Here is an 18,991-nt window from a genome sequence, read left to right as displayed (position 1 = left end):
ACACAAATAAGACATACTCTCCATTTTCCTATGTTCCCAGGCCTAATGCAGCTGCAGTACTTATACTTCACAATATTTGTCTGGTGGCAAAGCAGAAGGAAAATAACGATAGGCAATAGCACAATGGTAGACCCAGCCAGCCCTTTATCAAACTCTTTGTTTAAGACAGTAAATAAGGGAAAGGCTCTGAGCAGATACCAGTGCATAAAGAACAAGTTCTTTATGGGGATGTCAAAAGTTTTTTTTAAAAAAATCAATGACTCCACTATGGGGAAGAGAGAACATACACTAGGAGTGAAAATTTCAGAAATAGTCCAACACTGGCTCTGTATCCTTTACCCCTACTGCTCTATTGATCTATGTGCATTCTTCTCTAATCCCTCTCCACCCCCCCCCCCCACTTTTTATTGTCAAGGTATTATAAATTAGAAAACTTACAAAAGAGAGTATGTAATCTTCCCTGAAATGGCCTGCAGATATGTCACTGTACTAAATGTGTTTCAGATTTAATGAAGCTTTAATGTCCTTTTTAATTTTGCCTGTTTCTGTATCACCAGGGGTCGAGCAAGGCAATCAGCACTCAAGAGGGTGGTTTGGTTTAAAACTAGGAAAAAACTCATTTGCTTATGAGTTGCACTGTATTTTCTTAATTAAATTTACTGAGTAAAATGGTTTAAGTTCAGCCAACCAATGACCTTTGTATGTAGATTTAGATTTATAAATAGGTTAACAGTTAAAGAAAAAAAGAAGAATCCCAACAAAGCAAACAGATTAAGGCTGTGCCAATAGAAATTTGTGCTCCCTTTATCATCTTCACAAAAGACACATTTAAATATAGGAAGCTTAGGTCCAATAAAAAAATATACTTAAAAATACAGGAGCTCCCAAGCAATAGTAATCTATCAAAAGACTCTCTTCCCCTCCACTCCCAGAAGGGGGGCAGCTCACAATAGAGCAGCTCTGCAAAAGCTACATTTCCCCCTCCTTCTCCTGGATCCTATTTAGCATTGGTTTTTGGTGTTTTTTAAAGGGCATTTTGATTCCAAATACTTAAGATTCAGCAAACTGAAGAATACTATGCTCATTGTGGGCAAGTTATTATTTAAAAGGCAAAAAAGAATGCTCGAAAAACATCTACCAGTTGGGAATATACTTAGATAACACCAAGCTGCTAATATTTTATTGTAAAATTAGGAATGCTCTCTGAGTTTCTTCTCTTACAGAGTTCATCATACTGGGGATTCATCCCATTCTGAGGAGTATTGGTTTGAGGCATTTTAATATGGTTGAATTTGAAAATCTGAAGCTCAAATATGTGTAGGATAATGATAATTGAGAGGAAAGTACAAGGCAGAAATTCTGTAAAAATGTAAGCTAAAAAGTTAGGAAAGGGAATCCTTATTTAGCCAAGCAACAGAAATAGTTTTCCTTACAATTAAGAATTATCTACATTGCTAAGGTACAAATGATAAAAAGGAAATACATGCTGTCATTGGAAAACAAGTGTGGAAAGGAAGTATGGGGCATATATTAAGGTGATGAAGTCTCTTTAGTTTATCAACAGCACTGTGCCAGTAGTTTTAAAATTTACAGTTATGCTGAAGAGCGTGGGATTTTTTTTTATTCTTAATTTAGATACATTCTATGTTTCTCGGCATAACTGCAAATTGAAAATAAGCACTTACCATATAGCCAGTGATCTAGCTGAAGGAGGACTTTATAGTCTGAAATGTTCTAAAATTTGTTCTTAATTACTTCGTGCACATTTTACACAATTAAATTTCCATCTAAGGATTTTGCATTTAGATTGTGTGCTGCCGTTAAACCCTCATTTTATAGAAAAGCAGCAGCCAGTCTGAAACATTCAGACACAGGGAAACTTTCAAAAAATCAGACTTAACTACTGGATTACATAAAATTCCCTAGGTGAGATTTCATTCCAAGACCAATTTACTCACTCCTAGATAGATCGTTTAAATCATCTGAAACTATGCTGGTGAAGGACCTTAATAAATATTAAATACCTCAAAAATCTACCCTAAGATTTTGCTTTCTTTCTCATATATCAATTTCACTGTCCTCTTATTGCATGATAAAAAAAAAAATCCAAAGGATATCACAGCAATTTACCAGTGTTAAAGTGCTTCCGTGGTTCAACTGACAACAAAGAAGGGCAGAAACACAAAGCATCTTGAAGTAGGGTTTCAATTAAATGTGGAGGATTTAGTAATGCAGGACCCCAAAAAAAAAAGAGAGTTACAAATTAATTTAATCTTCTGCCTATAGTTTGCAGCTGCACTCCAAAGTGTCTGGGGCTTAAGAACAAAGCCTTGAATGGCCTCGGAGTGAGGAAAGCTTCAATTTTTAATGTATAACGCCATTAGCTGATAACTTGTGGAATCTGCAACCCCCGTGGAGGGGCATAAGTGCGGGTAACAGAGACTGATGAAGTGACATATTTGTTCATGTCTAGAACTATGAGAAAGAGGGTTATTACTAACACCATCAGGCCCAACAGAAATATGCCCTAATAACCTTTGGGACACTCTCTGTTATCAGTTTTACTACAACAAATATATTAAATTCAAAACCTAATTCACTTTAATTAAAGACAATTAGTTTGTTTCACTATTATTTCTTAACTTGTATGATATTAAAATAGATTGCAAATTAAAGACAAGGTAATAATGACAATAGCACCAGATTAGTAATCCTTTGAACCTCTGGACTTTGGAAATGAAGTTTATTGCTAATGTTTAATGAAGTAAATTTAAGGAAACTTATTAGAATAATAGGGAAACGTCTTGATCCCGTTGCGTTTGGAGGAGAGCAGTGAGCTTGTTAGCCTACTGTCAACGTCTGATTTCCCCATAATACATTCCTCTGAAGGATCTCCAAAAGCTTCATCAAAAACAGAATTCTTGTCCTTGTTTTGTAGAGCAGGACACTGAGAAAACACCAGAATTTGCCCACTGTGGGCTGGCAGCAGAACTTGGTCAATGATGAAGAATTCTGGGCTCCGCTGATGTTTAGACAATGGTCAAATGAATTTTCTGCAAATACTCCTGAACATACAATGTGGTATCCATTATACCTATAGAGAGAATGCTGGGCTCTCAGGAGATTTTTACAAATAACATATTTTTCTTTGTGTGAAAGGTGAGGATTCCCATCCTGACCATTTGGCCCCTGCTCTATCTCTATCACTCCTGCTCTTTAACACACTTCAGTGCTTATTAAGAACAGACAGCATATCCTTACTAGGCTCTTCCTATAAAGCACAATTCTAAGCAAGGCCTTTAACTTGGGGGACCCAAACACAATGATGCCAAAATAAATAAAACAAACAGCTGCACTTATCTATCATTCTAAATGTTCTTGGTTTTATCCAGTAAACCACTAATAAAGACAATAATAATACAGAAAAGAAAGCATTTCGAAAAAATGCCTCTAATAGTGTGGACTTTTTTTTTTTTAATTAGAGATGGGCTTATTACAGTGGGTGCTTATATGGGGAGAGGGCAACAGTAATTCACAAGTACAATATCCTAATATCGTTCCTTTAATTGCTGTATTTGTTTCACTGTTAAAAATGACTGCCTGCTGCAGCCAAACTGTGAATGCTGGAAGGGATGATACATGGAGGTCTCAACCTGGGCAAACTGTACCTAAACTTACACTTTATTGCAGCTTAGTTCACAATCTTCACCTAATATAGGGTTACATCCCAGTGCAGCAAGAGGATAAATCACCCTGGAATATTACTCCGGCAAAGTTTAGCTGTGACTGGAGCATATGTGCTTTCGAGCCACTGAAGCAAAGGCCCATAAAATACACTAATTACTGGAAGTTATGGTCACTGAGTGATTGATAGCGCTCTGCAAGGCAACTTCCTCATTTTCAGCTCTTCTGACGGGCTCATCCGCCACAGAGCAATTATTAATTCATGACCCACCCCTCAGGCACCAGTACCTTTACTTCTAATTCTCCTACTACCAAACTACTGCTACAGCTGGACACTGTCTTTCTTCATTGTGATCGCTGGGTAAGGATGATAAAAAGTGGGTTTTGTGCTGAAGGCTACTGCTTTGATTCTTTAAATCTTGGTCACGCCATGTCTACCCCAAGAACACATATGCCTCACTGCTACTTGCCTTTCAGAATTTCCTTCCTCCTTTCCAAAAAGGTCTAGGAACTCATCCAGAGGCCCAACAAAAGAAACGTGTCTAAACCCTCTCTTCACAGAATATAAATGTTTGACTTACATATAACCTTTCAGCTAACCTAGAGTAAACATGGGACAGCTAGTAGTCGTTGTTAAAAAAAAAAAAATCTTCATATTGAGACTCGCCAAACTGTAACTTTAAATAAGACATTTTAATTGTTCCATGTTGATTGCCATCCATGGCTCTACTCAGAGCACTGGTAATTACAATATCTGAGCACATAGCTAAATTTCTACCAGTCACTGAAAATGGCTGTAAAGGTCTCTTTTTAAATCGTGTTCTGTGCGCTGAGGGGGACTGCAGTGAGAGACTCTGAATTAAAGAATGACAGAGTTTACTCATGATGGATGAGAGCAAATATTTTATTTTTCCAAGTGAAAAGTGAATTTACTGCAAACATATCTACACAACTCAACATGTACCATCAAGAGCACTGGGTTTTCTTGTTGAGAGGAGGAGGAACAATGATGGACAGATGGAATCTCAACCTATCTATCCTTTAATAGCCACTCAAGCTTCTTCCTCTGAAATCTATCCAGATCACCCTTTACCTAGAGCTCTATTCCTCCACTGTGTTCACACCAATCACGGACTCTACCATTCATCTGGAAATATTTTATCTTGTCAAATCCTTTGCATGTCTGGATTTGTTCTTATTTAGTTTTGTTGGTTTAAAAAACCAAAACCATGGCACATATTTCCTCTTCAGAAACTAGTATTTCATGATCTGGCATGTTAGGATCATAGATTAGATGACTGTAAATGCAAGGCCAGAATGGACCTTAGAAATGACCTAGTCCAATCTCCTCATTTTAAAGTAGAGGAAACATACATCCAAAGTGACTAAATGACTTGTCTAAGACCAAGTGGGTGAGTAAGCTACAGAGCCAGGATTTGAACTCAGGCCCTGTTATTTGAACTCTGCACTATTTCCATTGTCCCACACTGAAGGGATGCATGGAGGACATAAGTAACAAAGGAAAAGTAGCATAAAGGCTGTCATCAAAAAAAATGTATAACTGAAAAAGAAGATGGGCTGTCACATGACAAAAAGTTAACCTATGGATGGCTCATGTTCTTCCTGAAAGATGGAGATAGGGACAAGACATGTAGGCATGGATGACTTATTGCAACCTGCATTTTTGGATACAATACCCAAATTTAGGAAAACAGATATATTTGGCATTTGACTGTTTCTTCTGTTAAAGTCTCACCATGGTGACTCCTCCTGGTGCATAAGGGACCAAGGGACCCAATTTTCTCAAAGGTCATGCCATCATGATACAAACTCCAGAAGGTCCCATCAAGCTCAAAGCTGCTGAGTATAGGCTTGGTGACAGGCTGTGTCTACTGGTTGAAGATCATGCCAGATAAGTCTGACAGAAAGTTCATCAGGTGATTTTTTTTTCAGTCACAATAATTTATGAAGATGTTCTATAAGGTATTGGAGGGTTCTGATCCATAGCCCAAATAATATATCCTTCAGATACAGATTCAATGTATTTATGGCTTGTCTAGCTAGATTATTAACTTCTTGATGTTAAGGATATGTTATACTTCTCTGTATAATGTATGCTACTTAACTCTGAATCTTGTATAAGGTTCACATTAATTAAAAGTTGTTTGACTTGTTGAGAAAAATGACAGTTCCATACCATGATTTTTATTTACATAATTCTTCACTGACATCTCCCTAGGGAGGTAGCATGGTTGCATGGGTGAAATACTGGTTCTGGAACCAGACAACCTGGGTTGAAATTTCAGATCTGTGCCCTTACTGTGTGACCTTGGGAAACTCAGTTAACTGCACCCCGCCAGGTTTCAGTTTCCTCATTTGTAAAATGAGGGGATTGGACTAGATGACCTCTGAGGTCCCTTCCAGCTCTACTCCTGTGATGATGGCCTCTCACAGGTGGAGATTTAACACAGTGACAAACACATTGGATTTTCATTTTACCTATCTGATGAATGTTAGAACCTCTCAATTTGAGGGTCTGCAAGTCTCACACAGATGAGCCCTGCTTATGTCACTGTTATGGAAAGATATGTTAACAAAGAAAACGACTATTTTTCATATTTAAGCATCACTGGTTAAATGGGTAGTTTGTTGTTTTTTAAAAACTGCCATGAATTTTCTTAGTTTAAGGAAGGTTAAGCTATGACGAGAAAAGCTCAATTTGTAGTACCCCAAAGCCCTCAAATCTGTGTTTAATCCAACAAGTAGTTGAAGTCTCCAGTGAAGTGAAAGAGTGAAAGAATGATGCTTTGAACCAATTTATTTCATGTTCACCTTGTGTATTCCAGTAGTTCACAGCCATTATCACAACAGCAATCTCTGGATGCATATATCTGGGATAGGCATTCAATGCTCTTCTTTTCTAAATTTTTCTCTTCAGTGAGTTTTGTAACAATAAGCATCAAATTCTATGTTATGCAGAGGACTGGCCTTCAAAATGTACCCTAATCTTTATGGTTCTCTGGATATTTCAAAGTCAATTGAGTTAAAATCAAGTGAGGTCAATGCCTTGTTCTGCCTAGCGCCAGGAACACAATGCACCGTCTGCTGTTTTCCAACATCCATGCAATTCATCTTTACCTTTGGTAAGTTGGAAGATGACACACGCAGTCATTCACCTATAGGTCAGGGGAAGGCTCCTGACAGATTGCTACAAACGGCAGAAATCTGCAAGTCTCTTTTGCTGGTGTGCATTTATCTACTACAAACATATTGCTGTGTTATCTGTAAATTAGTCAGAAGATATATCGAAGACTAAGCTACATTCTCTTTAAACATATAACGCAGAAGTCAGATTTTACAGATAAATCTAGCTATTTTTATTTGTCTATTTCAACTAAACTTATACAAGGAGCTTTAAGATTTGCAAAGGACCTTATTATGAATGTCATCTCATTTGTGATAACACTAACATTTTTAAAAATCTACTTACTCGCCCTCCTCTATGATATGGTGGAAGAAGCACTGGAGTAGGAGTCAGGAGAGCTGGGTTCTAACCATTCACTTGTCCAGTGACCTTGGGCAAGAGTTTGCTTTTAAATGAATTTTACTGATTTTTTTTTTTGTTTCTGTATCCCTTGGGCAAGTTATAATATAATGGCCCTTCATTACCTCCTTTGTCAGATGGGGCTAATAATACCATCCATATCCAACTCACTGTTGTTCAGTAGTTTCAGTCAAATCCAAGTCTTCATGACCCCATTTGGTTTTCTTGGCAAAGATATACTAGAGTGGTTTGCCATTTCCTTCTCCAGCTCATTTTACAGATGAGAAAACTGGGGCAAACAGGGTCAAGTGATCTGCCCAGGGTCACACAGCCAGTAAGTATCTGAGGCCAAACCTGAACTTAGGAAGATGAGTCTTCTTGAGTCCAGGCCCAGTGCTCTACCTACTGTGCCATCGAGTTGCCCTCCATCATAAGCATCAAAGCAGAGATCAGTGCCCATCTGTCAGGAATGCTGTGGAAAACTCAGAGGCTTGTCAGAAAGATTAAAAGAGGTTAGTTAGATAGAAGCGCTTTAGTATAAAGTATCATGTTGCACACTGCAATACCGTTTGTTAAAAGGACGTTGTACCAGTAAATGCCAGCAGATCTAGCACACACAGAATCTGTGCACAACATGGTCTACGACTCGTTCATGGAGTTTGACACATCTTTTAAAGGGCCAACTAATTTAACTTGGAGTCCTATCCAAAAGTTAATGAAGTTCCTAGAGATATCACCCTTTTAGCTGCAGAAATATAACAGAATCATGGAGCTAGATTAGGAAGACACATCAGAAGTCACTGGAGGTCAGGGAAGAAGTCTTCCTATAGCATTCCCAACAGACGGGCATTAATCTCTGCTTTGATACTTTTACGATAGAAAGCAGCAGGGTGGCTCAATGGATAGAGCACCAGGCCTGGAGTTAGGAAGACTCATCTCCTTGAATTCAAATCTGGCCCCAAACACTTCCTAGCTGTTAGACCCTGGGAAAGTCACTTCACCTTGTTTACCCCAGTTTTCTCATCTGTAAAATGAGTTGGAGAAGGAAATAGTAAGCAAGTCCATTACCTTTGCCAAAAAAACCCAAAATGGGGTCATGAAGAGTTGGACATGACTGAAACAACTGAACAACAACAAAAACCTCATTGTGCAATAAGTTTTAATAGTTTTGCAGAAACAAAACAATTTCCCCAGCCTACCTCTCCCCCCGCTCCAAACAGCCACTAAAGAAAACTTGACTAAAACATAGCTGGAAGCCCAATATAGGAATAGGGGATAAAGAGGATGGGTGGCAGATGCTATTTCATGATTTTTTGCACAACCATATTTCAGTCAAAGGACCAGAGGACCACATAGTTCTGACTCCATACTAATGGAACTTATCTCGACATTTCTCATGCTTTTGGATGTGTCTCCTCCTTAACTCTTTTCCCTACTACCGGTTTTCTACAGACAAGTCTGGCTAGCAAGTAACTTTCTTCATTAGTTGCGCTAGCACATAAGACACATACAGGAATCAGATCCAATTTCCATATGTAATCCTTAATACAGTTAACCAAGGAAAGAATAAGAAGTCTCTTTAACACCAATTTAAATACTGAGCACCGGCACTGAGAATGGTCAACCAGTGCCAACTCTGAGAACAGCTTTTATGATACAGAAATGGACGAATGATTACCAACTCTTATCACAGGGCATCCAAAAATCATTAATTATCAGCTATTTTTATTAGATTTAAAATTTGTCCCTTTCTTGCACAATGGGCCCAAAATGCATATCTCATCATCAAAGTTGAATGTTCTAATTTACCAGAATAATAACAGAGAGATGATATGCCATTTGATATTTGTGATTTCTACTGTATATGTTGACTGAATGTTCAGGGCATGCAGAGTACTATTATTATATACTTTATTAGATATAAACTATTCAGAACTGGGGACCATATTTATACATTGTTAAATTTTCAAAGTATCTAGTTTAGTGCTAGGTACTCAATAAAAGTTTAATAAATATTTTACGATAATATTTCAGAGGTTCTCCTTCACTAAAGTCTTACTCTAAAACCTTCTCAGGGACCCAGAATGTCCCAGGTTTCTTGAAGGCCATGCTGGTGGAGCACATGCTCTGACAGTTCTGACTACACTGGCAAAGCTTCAAAAACAGGCCCAGGAACAGACTACAAAAGATGTCCCAAAAGCCTTCGTGTAATTTAAAACTTTAATAATTTAAATAGCTTTAAACTGCACCAAGACTTTATGGGGCACTCTATATGTGTCATTGCTCAAGGACCGGCTAAGCTAGCGAGAAGAACCAAACCACCAACAGAAGGGCCATAGGAAGCTGAATGCTTCTGCTCACAGCAACTCATATAAACACTTGTTAAAGGCGAGGGCTCTCGTTATCTACGTAGGGAGAGACACTACTCACACTGATGAAATCACAAATCCCTGATACATTCCAAGGTAGGTAAAGTATACACATATGAACAAGTAGCTGTAGCTACTTACATCTCCTCATTTATACCTCTTTTATCTAGCCATATCAGAGAATAATTATGTCTAAATAAACTGATGGAACACGGAGTCATCACCACTAAGGTGGAGTTCAGTGATATTGGAATTACAAGCCTAAACTCTGAGCAAAATATGGAAGGAAGCTACCACCACACTCCCAGACTTCTTTTGGAGGTCTGTCAGACAGAAAACTGAGCTAGAGGGCCTAAGCTATACAGTATTTCTTAAATACTTCCATTTTTATTTCATCTAATTCACTGTGTCCTATGTATCTGCTAATGTCATTTTTTTGGATGAGTCTGTTCTGACATGAATTTGTTTTACCATATTTCAGCCACTGAGTTGGCTCTTAAGATTTCCCAAGGTATACCAGATTGCTTTCACTTCTCATGCTAAAACCTACTTACCTAGCAAAAAAAAAAAAATTACTGATATTTATATATAACTATTATTTTCCATTTTCCCAACAAAAACTCACATTCTGATTGAAAGCTGTGCCAAATGTCACTTAGAAAAATGAAGCAGTTCCATGATATAGTAATACTAAGGGGAGGGGGGAAAAGGGAGGGAAAATCTCCAGATATATGACATATAGGCATATTTCTCCTATTATTACATAAAAATAGAAACACATCACAACTATAATTCTGTAAATCAGGATTTGGTCTCAAATAAATATTATGGCAAAGAGATAAGACTGAAAATCTGTGCTTCAGAATGAAGACTGGCATATAACTTACACTGTCAACAATGGAAACATGAAACTCATTTTATTCTGAAACTCAAAAAGGCATTTAAATGAAAAAGTCAAAATGGGCTTTGAACTAGTTAATTTAGGATCTACAAATTTCCAAGTTTAGTAAAGTTCTGTAAATACTGTGAAGTTGAATAAAATATTTGGTGTTAAAATACACAATAGTCTAGGGGCTATGTTTCTTATAACTCAGAGATATTTGCTTCATCTACTAACATTCAGTTTCTTGGAGGTCTGGCCAAAGTGAATTAAAAAAAAATTTAACCAAATTAAAACCTCCCAAAAGGTCATTGTTTACTTTTCTAATTGTGAATTTCCCTTACTAGCTTTGAAGCCAAGAAAGTTGCTGCATTCCTACAGAGAAGAAGGCAAGTCCAGTCAGTACATGACAGCATTCAAAACATAGATTTGACAATTACAACATAGCTAAAAGGCATGTGTTGCTTCAGTGTTAAGAAAGTTCTTAGGAAGTACTTAAGAGTAAATGGCTAACTCTACAGATATAGGAATATCAAGGCTGAGTTTCTTAGATTTTTTTTTTAATCCAGCAAGGAGAAGTATAAAACTCTAGAATAAACTCTAGCTCTACTCTTTGCCAGTAGAATATAACCTAGAAATACCACCTATCCCCACATCAATTGATGGTGTTACTTTAATAACCATGACCTTGTATGGCGCTCTGAATATCTTCTTCACCTGTCTTGAGACATTTTTCTAAACTGCTGTCCTTGCTTTCATCATTTAACACATCACTCAAGCCACTTCAATAAAACAGTGATCATGTTGAAGAGAGGTCTCAAAGGATCAGATGACATACCAATTAACAAAGCACACCGAGTCAAATTGTTCTGTGAGCCTGGCTCAGGAGACAGCATAAAGTAGAAGAAAAATAAAGGGAGAGAATGCACTTGAATGAAAAGAGCAAAATACGTGCACTAAAGATGTTTGCCTGATATCCCCTACGGTGTAAGTGCCTGCCAGGACTGTCTATGTTCAACCTAACAAGTTTTAAAATAACCCTCCGTATAGAATTCTAAATAAAATAAACTTTAAAGATTAAGTCCGTCAAGAACATGAATATATTAAGGAGTGAAATGGTTCTCCCTTTTTTGAAGGGAGACGTAATTTTTTTAGGGAATATGTAATTGGTATGGATTATGGTAAATGTAAGACAAGTTAGCTGAATGTTTATAACGTGGATGTTCTGCATTTTTATTTTTAAATACAAGTAGAGATCATGCTAGCTGTTATTAAAAAGGAAATGTATTTTAGTTGTAAGAGGCACAGGTAGAATTCCTTCCTTCAACTAATATTCATAGGAGGTTTGGTTAAAGTTAACAGATTTTTTTTTTTTAAACAAAATTAAAATATCTTAAAAGGTCACTACTTATTTTTCTAATTTTGACACTTCAGGTAGTAGCATATATGTACTTGATTTTTAACCCATCTAATTCCACCACCAATAATACGCAGTGACTGATGAGTGACAACCAAGAGTGACCCACTTCCCTCGAGATTTAAAAGTGACATGTAAATGCTGAACTGCCTATGAATTGGAGTTAATTGTGAACCAGTCTTATAGGTGCCCAAAATTGGCCCGGTAAAGATACTAAATATAAAATGGGCAACTGTAAAACACACACTAAATCAAACTAACCATCATTTGACTAAAACTAGCCCGTAGTTATGTACTGAACATATTTGCATTTTAAAGTTCAATCTTGAAGTCACGTACATGAACCACTAGGCTGTATATCCTACGGAATCCTCCACTGTACTGATTCACATATGTATTGATTTTCCAAGAGATGCACATGAATATCCTGGGGCAGGATTAATTCTTCCATTTTGTCCTAGTTCATGAGTTTTGCATTATAATTCTACTTAAACCTCTTGTTAAACTCGTTTGCATGGTTTGTCCAGAGATCTAAGAGATCCTAATACCACACGCCATGACTGAAGAGGTCTCCTCACTACTACAAGGGGAGTTGAGTTCATCATTAATATGCAAATAGGGTCTATTCGGTGTGATAAATACAGGGGAAAACTCCTTACATAAACAACTGCTAGGACCAAGTCACCTAAAATAAGCAAGATGGTAGGACCACTCTCTTTTCTATTTGTTAAACCTTAACAATTGCTGTGCTCCAAAGGAATGATCTCATTTTTCCTTATGACATAAAACTTTCATCTTAATACTATTACCTTTAACAACTTCAAATTCTGCACAAGGCTATCAAGGCTGTCTGATGGGAAAAAGGGGAAATTTTTGTTCTGGCATAATACAGTGTTTGCTATTAAGGCTTTGTAAACTTAAGATCCGATGCACTTGTCTCTTTGCTGATTTTCAAATGACACTTCTTATGAAGGTACAATGTTATTCCATCCCCTAGTGTGGAAGATGGCTACATGGTGACAAGAGGATATAGTAAACAAATTATCAAGGCAGAGCCTCAAAGAGGAAGATTGTCCTCTGGTTCGTATACCAAAGAACTTCATGGAATGGAATGGGTAGAGAGCCTGTGGAAAAAGCCTTCTACTGGGATACATGGCTTCCACAAGTAGCCTGGATCATGTCATGTTGGTTTTGCTCTGACTCAGTTTCCCAGTCTCAAAAATGAGAATAAATATTTCTTTTTTTCTTACCTCACAGCCATTCTGGAAGAACAAATAAGACTGATTATCTGGAAGTACTTTGAGGGGAGCAGCCACATAAGTAGAAAGAAGGATTTATTTTTAACTTACAGATGTTGCCAGAGAGTCTGGTGCTTCATTTCCCTCTAGATTTCTGAGAGGAACCAACAAGGATCCTACATAAGCTCATTCTGCTTGGCTTTCCGTTTCCACTATTTAGGTATCACATTTTGGCTCTGAGTCATCTCTACACAGATGAGGCCACAGATCAACGAGAATGAAATGTATAAGAAGACTGCTACTTCTTCCTTCAAGCTCTGTGGTGTTTCAGGAAGTAATCTGAACATCACACTTACAGAATACTAATAACACATACATACATACATACATACATATCTTATTTTATTTTCTAGGAACCTTAATGTAGTCAAGACAGACATGAAGAGATTTATTCTTCAACTCTTTTTCTTGGATCACTTTTCTTGTGACTTTAAATCAGGGGTCCCTAACCATTTTTGTGTCAAGAACCCTGGGGTAAATGCTAAATGTTTAACAAATGGCTCTCCCCAAACACAAAGCCTTTTAAACTTAATAGGCATTATTAACACTTCATCTATCACTTTTTAAAGTTAAAAGCAATAAAAAAATATATAACCAAGTTACAATTTGCACTATTTATAAATTTCTAATGTATAAATGCTCATACTGAAAATTTAGCAACTGGTTCTTGCATGCCTGTATGAGCTGGCTTTAGCACATGGACCCTTGCATGGACCCTTCTGGAAGACTGATAAAGTTTGCTGCCCTCTTTTCTGAATAATATTTTTAAATGCATAAAATAAAATGTTTGGGATTCTAAAAGAATCCACTTATATTAAAATAGAACCCAGGTTAACAACTCTTACTTTGTGATCTCATATATCTTATTTCTTCAGAATCATGCTGTGTCTCTGAATTCTTTAATACTGCCCTCTTTATGAAAACCCAAACTTTCTCCCTTGAGGACTCAAGGACATCATCCACTCTCCATCTTCATCTTGAAGTTACCTGTTAGCCTAAATGGTATTTATTGTTTAAATGCATAATGGTTTGCTGCTTTATTTAGTCTTACTTCCTTTACTTATCTTGCTGTATCAACATATGTATCCTTGCTGATAAGTTAGAGAGAAGGAATTATCTCTATATGGCTCCATTTATGCAGACATTGGAAAACATCATGATGATACATATTTGTTTAATAAATAAAATGAAAGGCAGCATCCTACAGCAGAGTCTTGGCTTTGGAGTTCAGAGGACCTAGTTTCAAACCCAGCTTGGCAATTGGGTGGCTGGAATGATGGGTGGTTGGGAGAATCATTTGTCCTTTAGGTTTTAGTTTCCATATTTGTAAGATTAGGGGGATAAACGAGATTATTTAATCTCTAAGGTCTATTTCAATCCTAAATATTACATTATATATGATTTTCCTATCCTTCTTTTCTCTTCTCCATTGAGACTAAGTTTTTCACACTTAGCTTCAAACTTTCCCTTAGGTTCTGTTTTCTCTACTTTCTCATATCTTTTACATTCAGACTTGCATCTTCTCTCATGTCATTCCCTGCGCTTTGAGTCTCACCTACTCTCAAAAATTAAATGTCCTCTTTCTTTTCTTCCAAAGGTCATACAATATCCTGCCCCAACCCCTCTATGAAAATTTTCCTGAATAAGTAGAAGTGAGCTTTTAGATATTTATTCTTCAATATTTTCTTGGACCAACAATCTATTTGAGAGTTGGGGTGAGGGGAGGCGAGGGAATCTTTCCAGTGGTATGGATCACCAATCTACCTATCTTATCTCATCCTCTGTAATTCTTACTCCTGGTCTTCCTTAAATCTTTGGTGTAGAAATTACTTAATAAGTTGTGGGGACTTCTTCCAGGTCTACCCATCTTTTATGTACACCCATGTAGTAGCACTAGCATTATCTGCCATCCCTTGATCTTACGATATCAGCCAACAGGAACAAGAAGAAAGGCAGAAGAGTCCCTGTCCTCACAGAGTTCCCATTCTAATGAGCAAGCAACATATAAATAACGAGGTCTAATCAATACACACACAAGAGATGGAATCTAATCTTGGGGTGGTAGGGCATTAGCCTTTATCTGCTGACTGAGAGCCATTTTCACCGACAGGCTGGGTACGGTACAGATGAACCGTGAGGCCCTGTCAATACATGAAACGCTGCTCCCTCCCTGCCTGCTCCCTAAAAAAACAACCACCACAGAATGACCTTCAATTTTATGCCATTGTTCTCTGCTCCTGAGTGATCACTAAAGAGCGACAGGAAAGGGTACAGAAAGTACTAAGACTTAAACAATTTTAAGACAGCACGTAAACGTTAATTTGCTATTAGTGTTTTAAACGTGACATCTTTTCCAAATATCAAGGAATTGCCCTTCTACTGACGCAACTAATCTGTACAAATACTGATATTCTCACTATAACGAAACTAGAAGACATAAGGAAGCTAGAGTCTAGGGGAAAGACGGCTCTTGGGTTCTGCTTGGAAAAGCAAATAAAACAATGGGTGAAATTTGTTTCATTGTGTACCCAAAGGCAAAGAGAAAAGGATTTACCATTTAATCACTCTGCCTTGCAATGATCATGAGAAGCTTAAGCAAAAAGACCACCATGATCTCTCTGTAGTTTATACTGTAGAGGCTGAAAAGAGAAAGAGATTCTATCCTTCAAGCCAAGGTAACACACTGATTAATACTCAGTGACTTCAAAGCAAAGATGGTAGATCTGGGGTGAAAAATCTGTTGGGAAATATCATTTAGCATTAGACATGAAAGAGTTAAAGACTGTAGATGACACAAAGGCTTTATGTATGTGCCTAGATGTCATGAAAACTTTCTTCAAGAAGAAAGTTAAAAGGTACTGGACATGGAGAACACTAAAAAATTAAAATGACTTTATTTTAACATATACTGTTGAAGGACACATAAAAAATCAATACCAAATCAGCAGAAAGGATAAAGATGAGAGAAAAATACCAAATCCAGTTACAATAGCTCAATGGTTATTGGACAAGGATTTCCTATTTAGAGTACCACAGTGTGATTTATTCAAACAAGTTTCTCTCTCTCTCTCTCTCTCTCTCTCTCTCTCTCTCTGTCACACTCACAAACACACGCACACACACACAAGTGGGAATTGCTCAGAAACCACTAGATTGATTTGTCAAGCAGACCAACATGGAAGCCAAAGGGACAACACTGGATGTAAGTTCATTTGCAAAGTGATACAAAGGAGAACAAGAGATTATTACATAATATCACCTGATAAAACAGAAAAGAATGGGGCAGCGGGGACATGTGGCCCTTGAGGTCCTCAAGTACAGCCCTCTGACTGAATCCAAACGTCACCAAATAAATCCCCCTAATTTGTTCTGTAAAACTTAAGGCCCTAGAGCCTCCGAGCTGCAGGTTCCCCAACCCTGGTGCAGGGGAAAATGATTCTGCAGAAAGTTTGGCTAAGTCAGGCCACTTAGAGATGAAACTGGAACGCACGTAACAGAAAGGAAATGCAGCAAACCTGTTGGTACTTTTTCAGATACTCTTCATCAGTTTCAGATTAACAGATAAAAAACCCCAAAATATACCCAAAGCAAGACTTCATAACACTGTAATTCCTCTGAATTTTTTTTTACTTGTACCCACGCAGTTAATGACAGCATTCTCTATGTTCTCGTCAGTACCAGAGAGCTTAGTAGTTGTACATGGAAGTGAGTGGAGGACAAAAGTGGGCTATTTCACTTAGTACAGATAACAAGTAGGACTTTAATATATGTGATGATAAATATGGAAAATATAAAAAGAATAATCATTTTTAAAAGTAGAGAGGTAAGATCTGGTTCCTACAAACACAAAATGTTGGTGACTCTTCACTTCCTGAAATAGGATTATGTACCAATGAACTTTAGGAACTGCTAGAATGAAAAACTCAACTTTGGGTGTTTGTCCACTGTTATGATGTATACACAGTCCATTTTCTCTTCACTCTCCTTGTGTGAAATGGGACATGAGAACATGGTTTAATAAAAATAGAACACTTTATTTATATTTTCTTTAGCAAAGGAAAATTGTTTCATATGAATAAAACTTCATTCATGAATTACTGATAATGCATTTGATCAAAGGAAGCTGATGAAGTGGTCCCTGTAAGCTGCACATGTTCTGTTAAGAAAGATCTGTCTCTGTCTTTTAAGAAATCCTTTTGTTTTTTAAAATCAATACACATTTAAAAAACTATTTTTGAAGCATCTGTGAGTGTTCAGAATGAAACACTATTTATAGTTAACCAGATTGGGTCAGATGTATTTTTAGTATAAATCTGTAGGAATGAATGTCCCTGTAGACCTAAGGTCACTCTACAGGAAGCTGAAAGTAAAGTTCCAGTGGGTTATATCTGACCTGCTATGATTAAGTCCATTCTAGATACAGCTGAAAGGTTGAAAGACACCGAAACCCTTGCTACAAACAACTCAAACCTTATTACACTATCAGTGCATCAAACACAAACAACAAGCCTATGTGAAAAGCAGTTCCATTATTTCATATTTTATAATCACACATCATGTATGCACACACATGCATACATATGTAGATGAAAATGTGTGAACACATAAATATACACATTGAACACAAGAAAACCTCTCAGTTTCAATTTTTCCAAGTTTCTATTCTTACTACTGGCAGGACACCTAAGTACAGATAAACACAAACATATCCACTTTTTCAACTCACCTCCATGAAAGAGATTCCTAAGCTCCAAACATCAGAATGGATTCCATACTGCTCCCCTGAAATTCTTTCAGGCTATAAGGAAACAAAAAGAAAGTCCTAAGCCCAGGCAAGCTGCATAAAGGAAAAAACAAAAACAAAAAAACAACAAACTTAAAACAGATAAACAAAACACTAATCCTGAAAAGCAGGATTATAACATGGTAGAATGTTGCAGAAATTGGAAATTCAATTCACACAACACTACAGTGTCTTTATTTTAATTTCACTGTGTTAGAAGGGTCAAGAGCTTGAGGGTTTTCTTAGCTGTTCATGGCTGTGGTGCTTGTATGCTGCTTTTGGGAACTGTTACTACTTAATTCAAGATGAGTGGTAAAATGCGCCTAGACAGCTAGAAGCAAAAGCATGCCTTTGAATCTACAATATCCTTCAGCTCTCCTAATATGAAGAGTTTGTGAATGAGGTTCTGTAGGATGAGAACTGCAGAGAAGAGAGAGGTTGAACCACGGAAGAACGGTGGTGGGCTAATGCTCTGGAAAAATACCACAAAAGGCATTACATCATTCACACTGTATTTTGAATGCACTTCATGAAGAATGATTAGAATCTGTTTACTATCAATAACAAGGCCTATGTCAAAAGATGAAGACATAAATTTATTTTTTAGTTAGTTTTTCCCCAAATTTATTTATTTTTAGTTTTCAACATTCACTTCCATAAGTTTTAAATTTTCTCCCCCTCCCTCCTTCCTCCTTCCCCAAGATGATGTGCAATCAGATATGGGCTCTACACATACATTCCTATCAAACATATTTTCACATTAGGCATGTTGCATAGAAGAATTATAATGAAGCAGAGAAACTATGAGAAAGAAAAAACAAAACAAAATAAAACAAAAAAGAAAATAGTCTGCTTTTCTCCGCATTCCAACTCCATGGCTCTTTCTGGGATGTGGATGGCATCTTCCATCATGAGTCTTTTGGAACTGTTTTAGGTCCTTGAATTGCTGAGAATGGCTAAGTCTATCAAAATCAGTCACTATACATTTAAAGAGATCAAAAAAAAAGAGAGAGAGA

The 18,991-nt window shown here is 37.1% G+C and overlaps 1 protein-coding gene across 7 annotated transcripts in view; it reads right to left on the bottom strand.

The window, feature by feature from the left end:
* MAP2K5 (mitogen-activated protein kinase kinase 5) overlaps positions 1–18,991 on the bottom strand; it is a 291,463-nt gene that overhangs the window by 88,241 nt on the left and 184,231 nt on the right. For all 7 annotated transcript variants that reach the window (XM_072614880.1, XM_072614887.1, XM_072614890.1 and 4 more), the window contains one exon: positions 17,919–17,990. In XM_072614880.1, coding sequence (XP_072470981.1) covers positions 17,919–17,990 — 72 coding nt within the window. The remainder of the gene's footprint in view (positions 1–17,918; positions 17,991–18,991) is intronic.

This window comes from Notamacropus eugenii, chromosome 1, assembly GCF_028372415.1.
Source record: "Notamacropus eugenii isolate mMacEug1 chromosome 1, mMacEug1.pri_v2, whole genome shotgun sequence".
NCBI classification, from domain to species: Eukaryota; Metazoa; Chordata; class Mammalia; order Diprotodontia; family Macropodidae; genus Notamacropus; species Notamacropus eugenii.
Note: the sequence above shows the minus strand (reverse complement) of the source record. Positions and strands in the feature narration are given on the sequence as shown.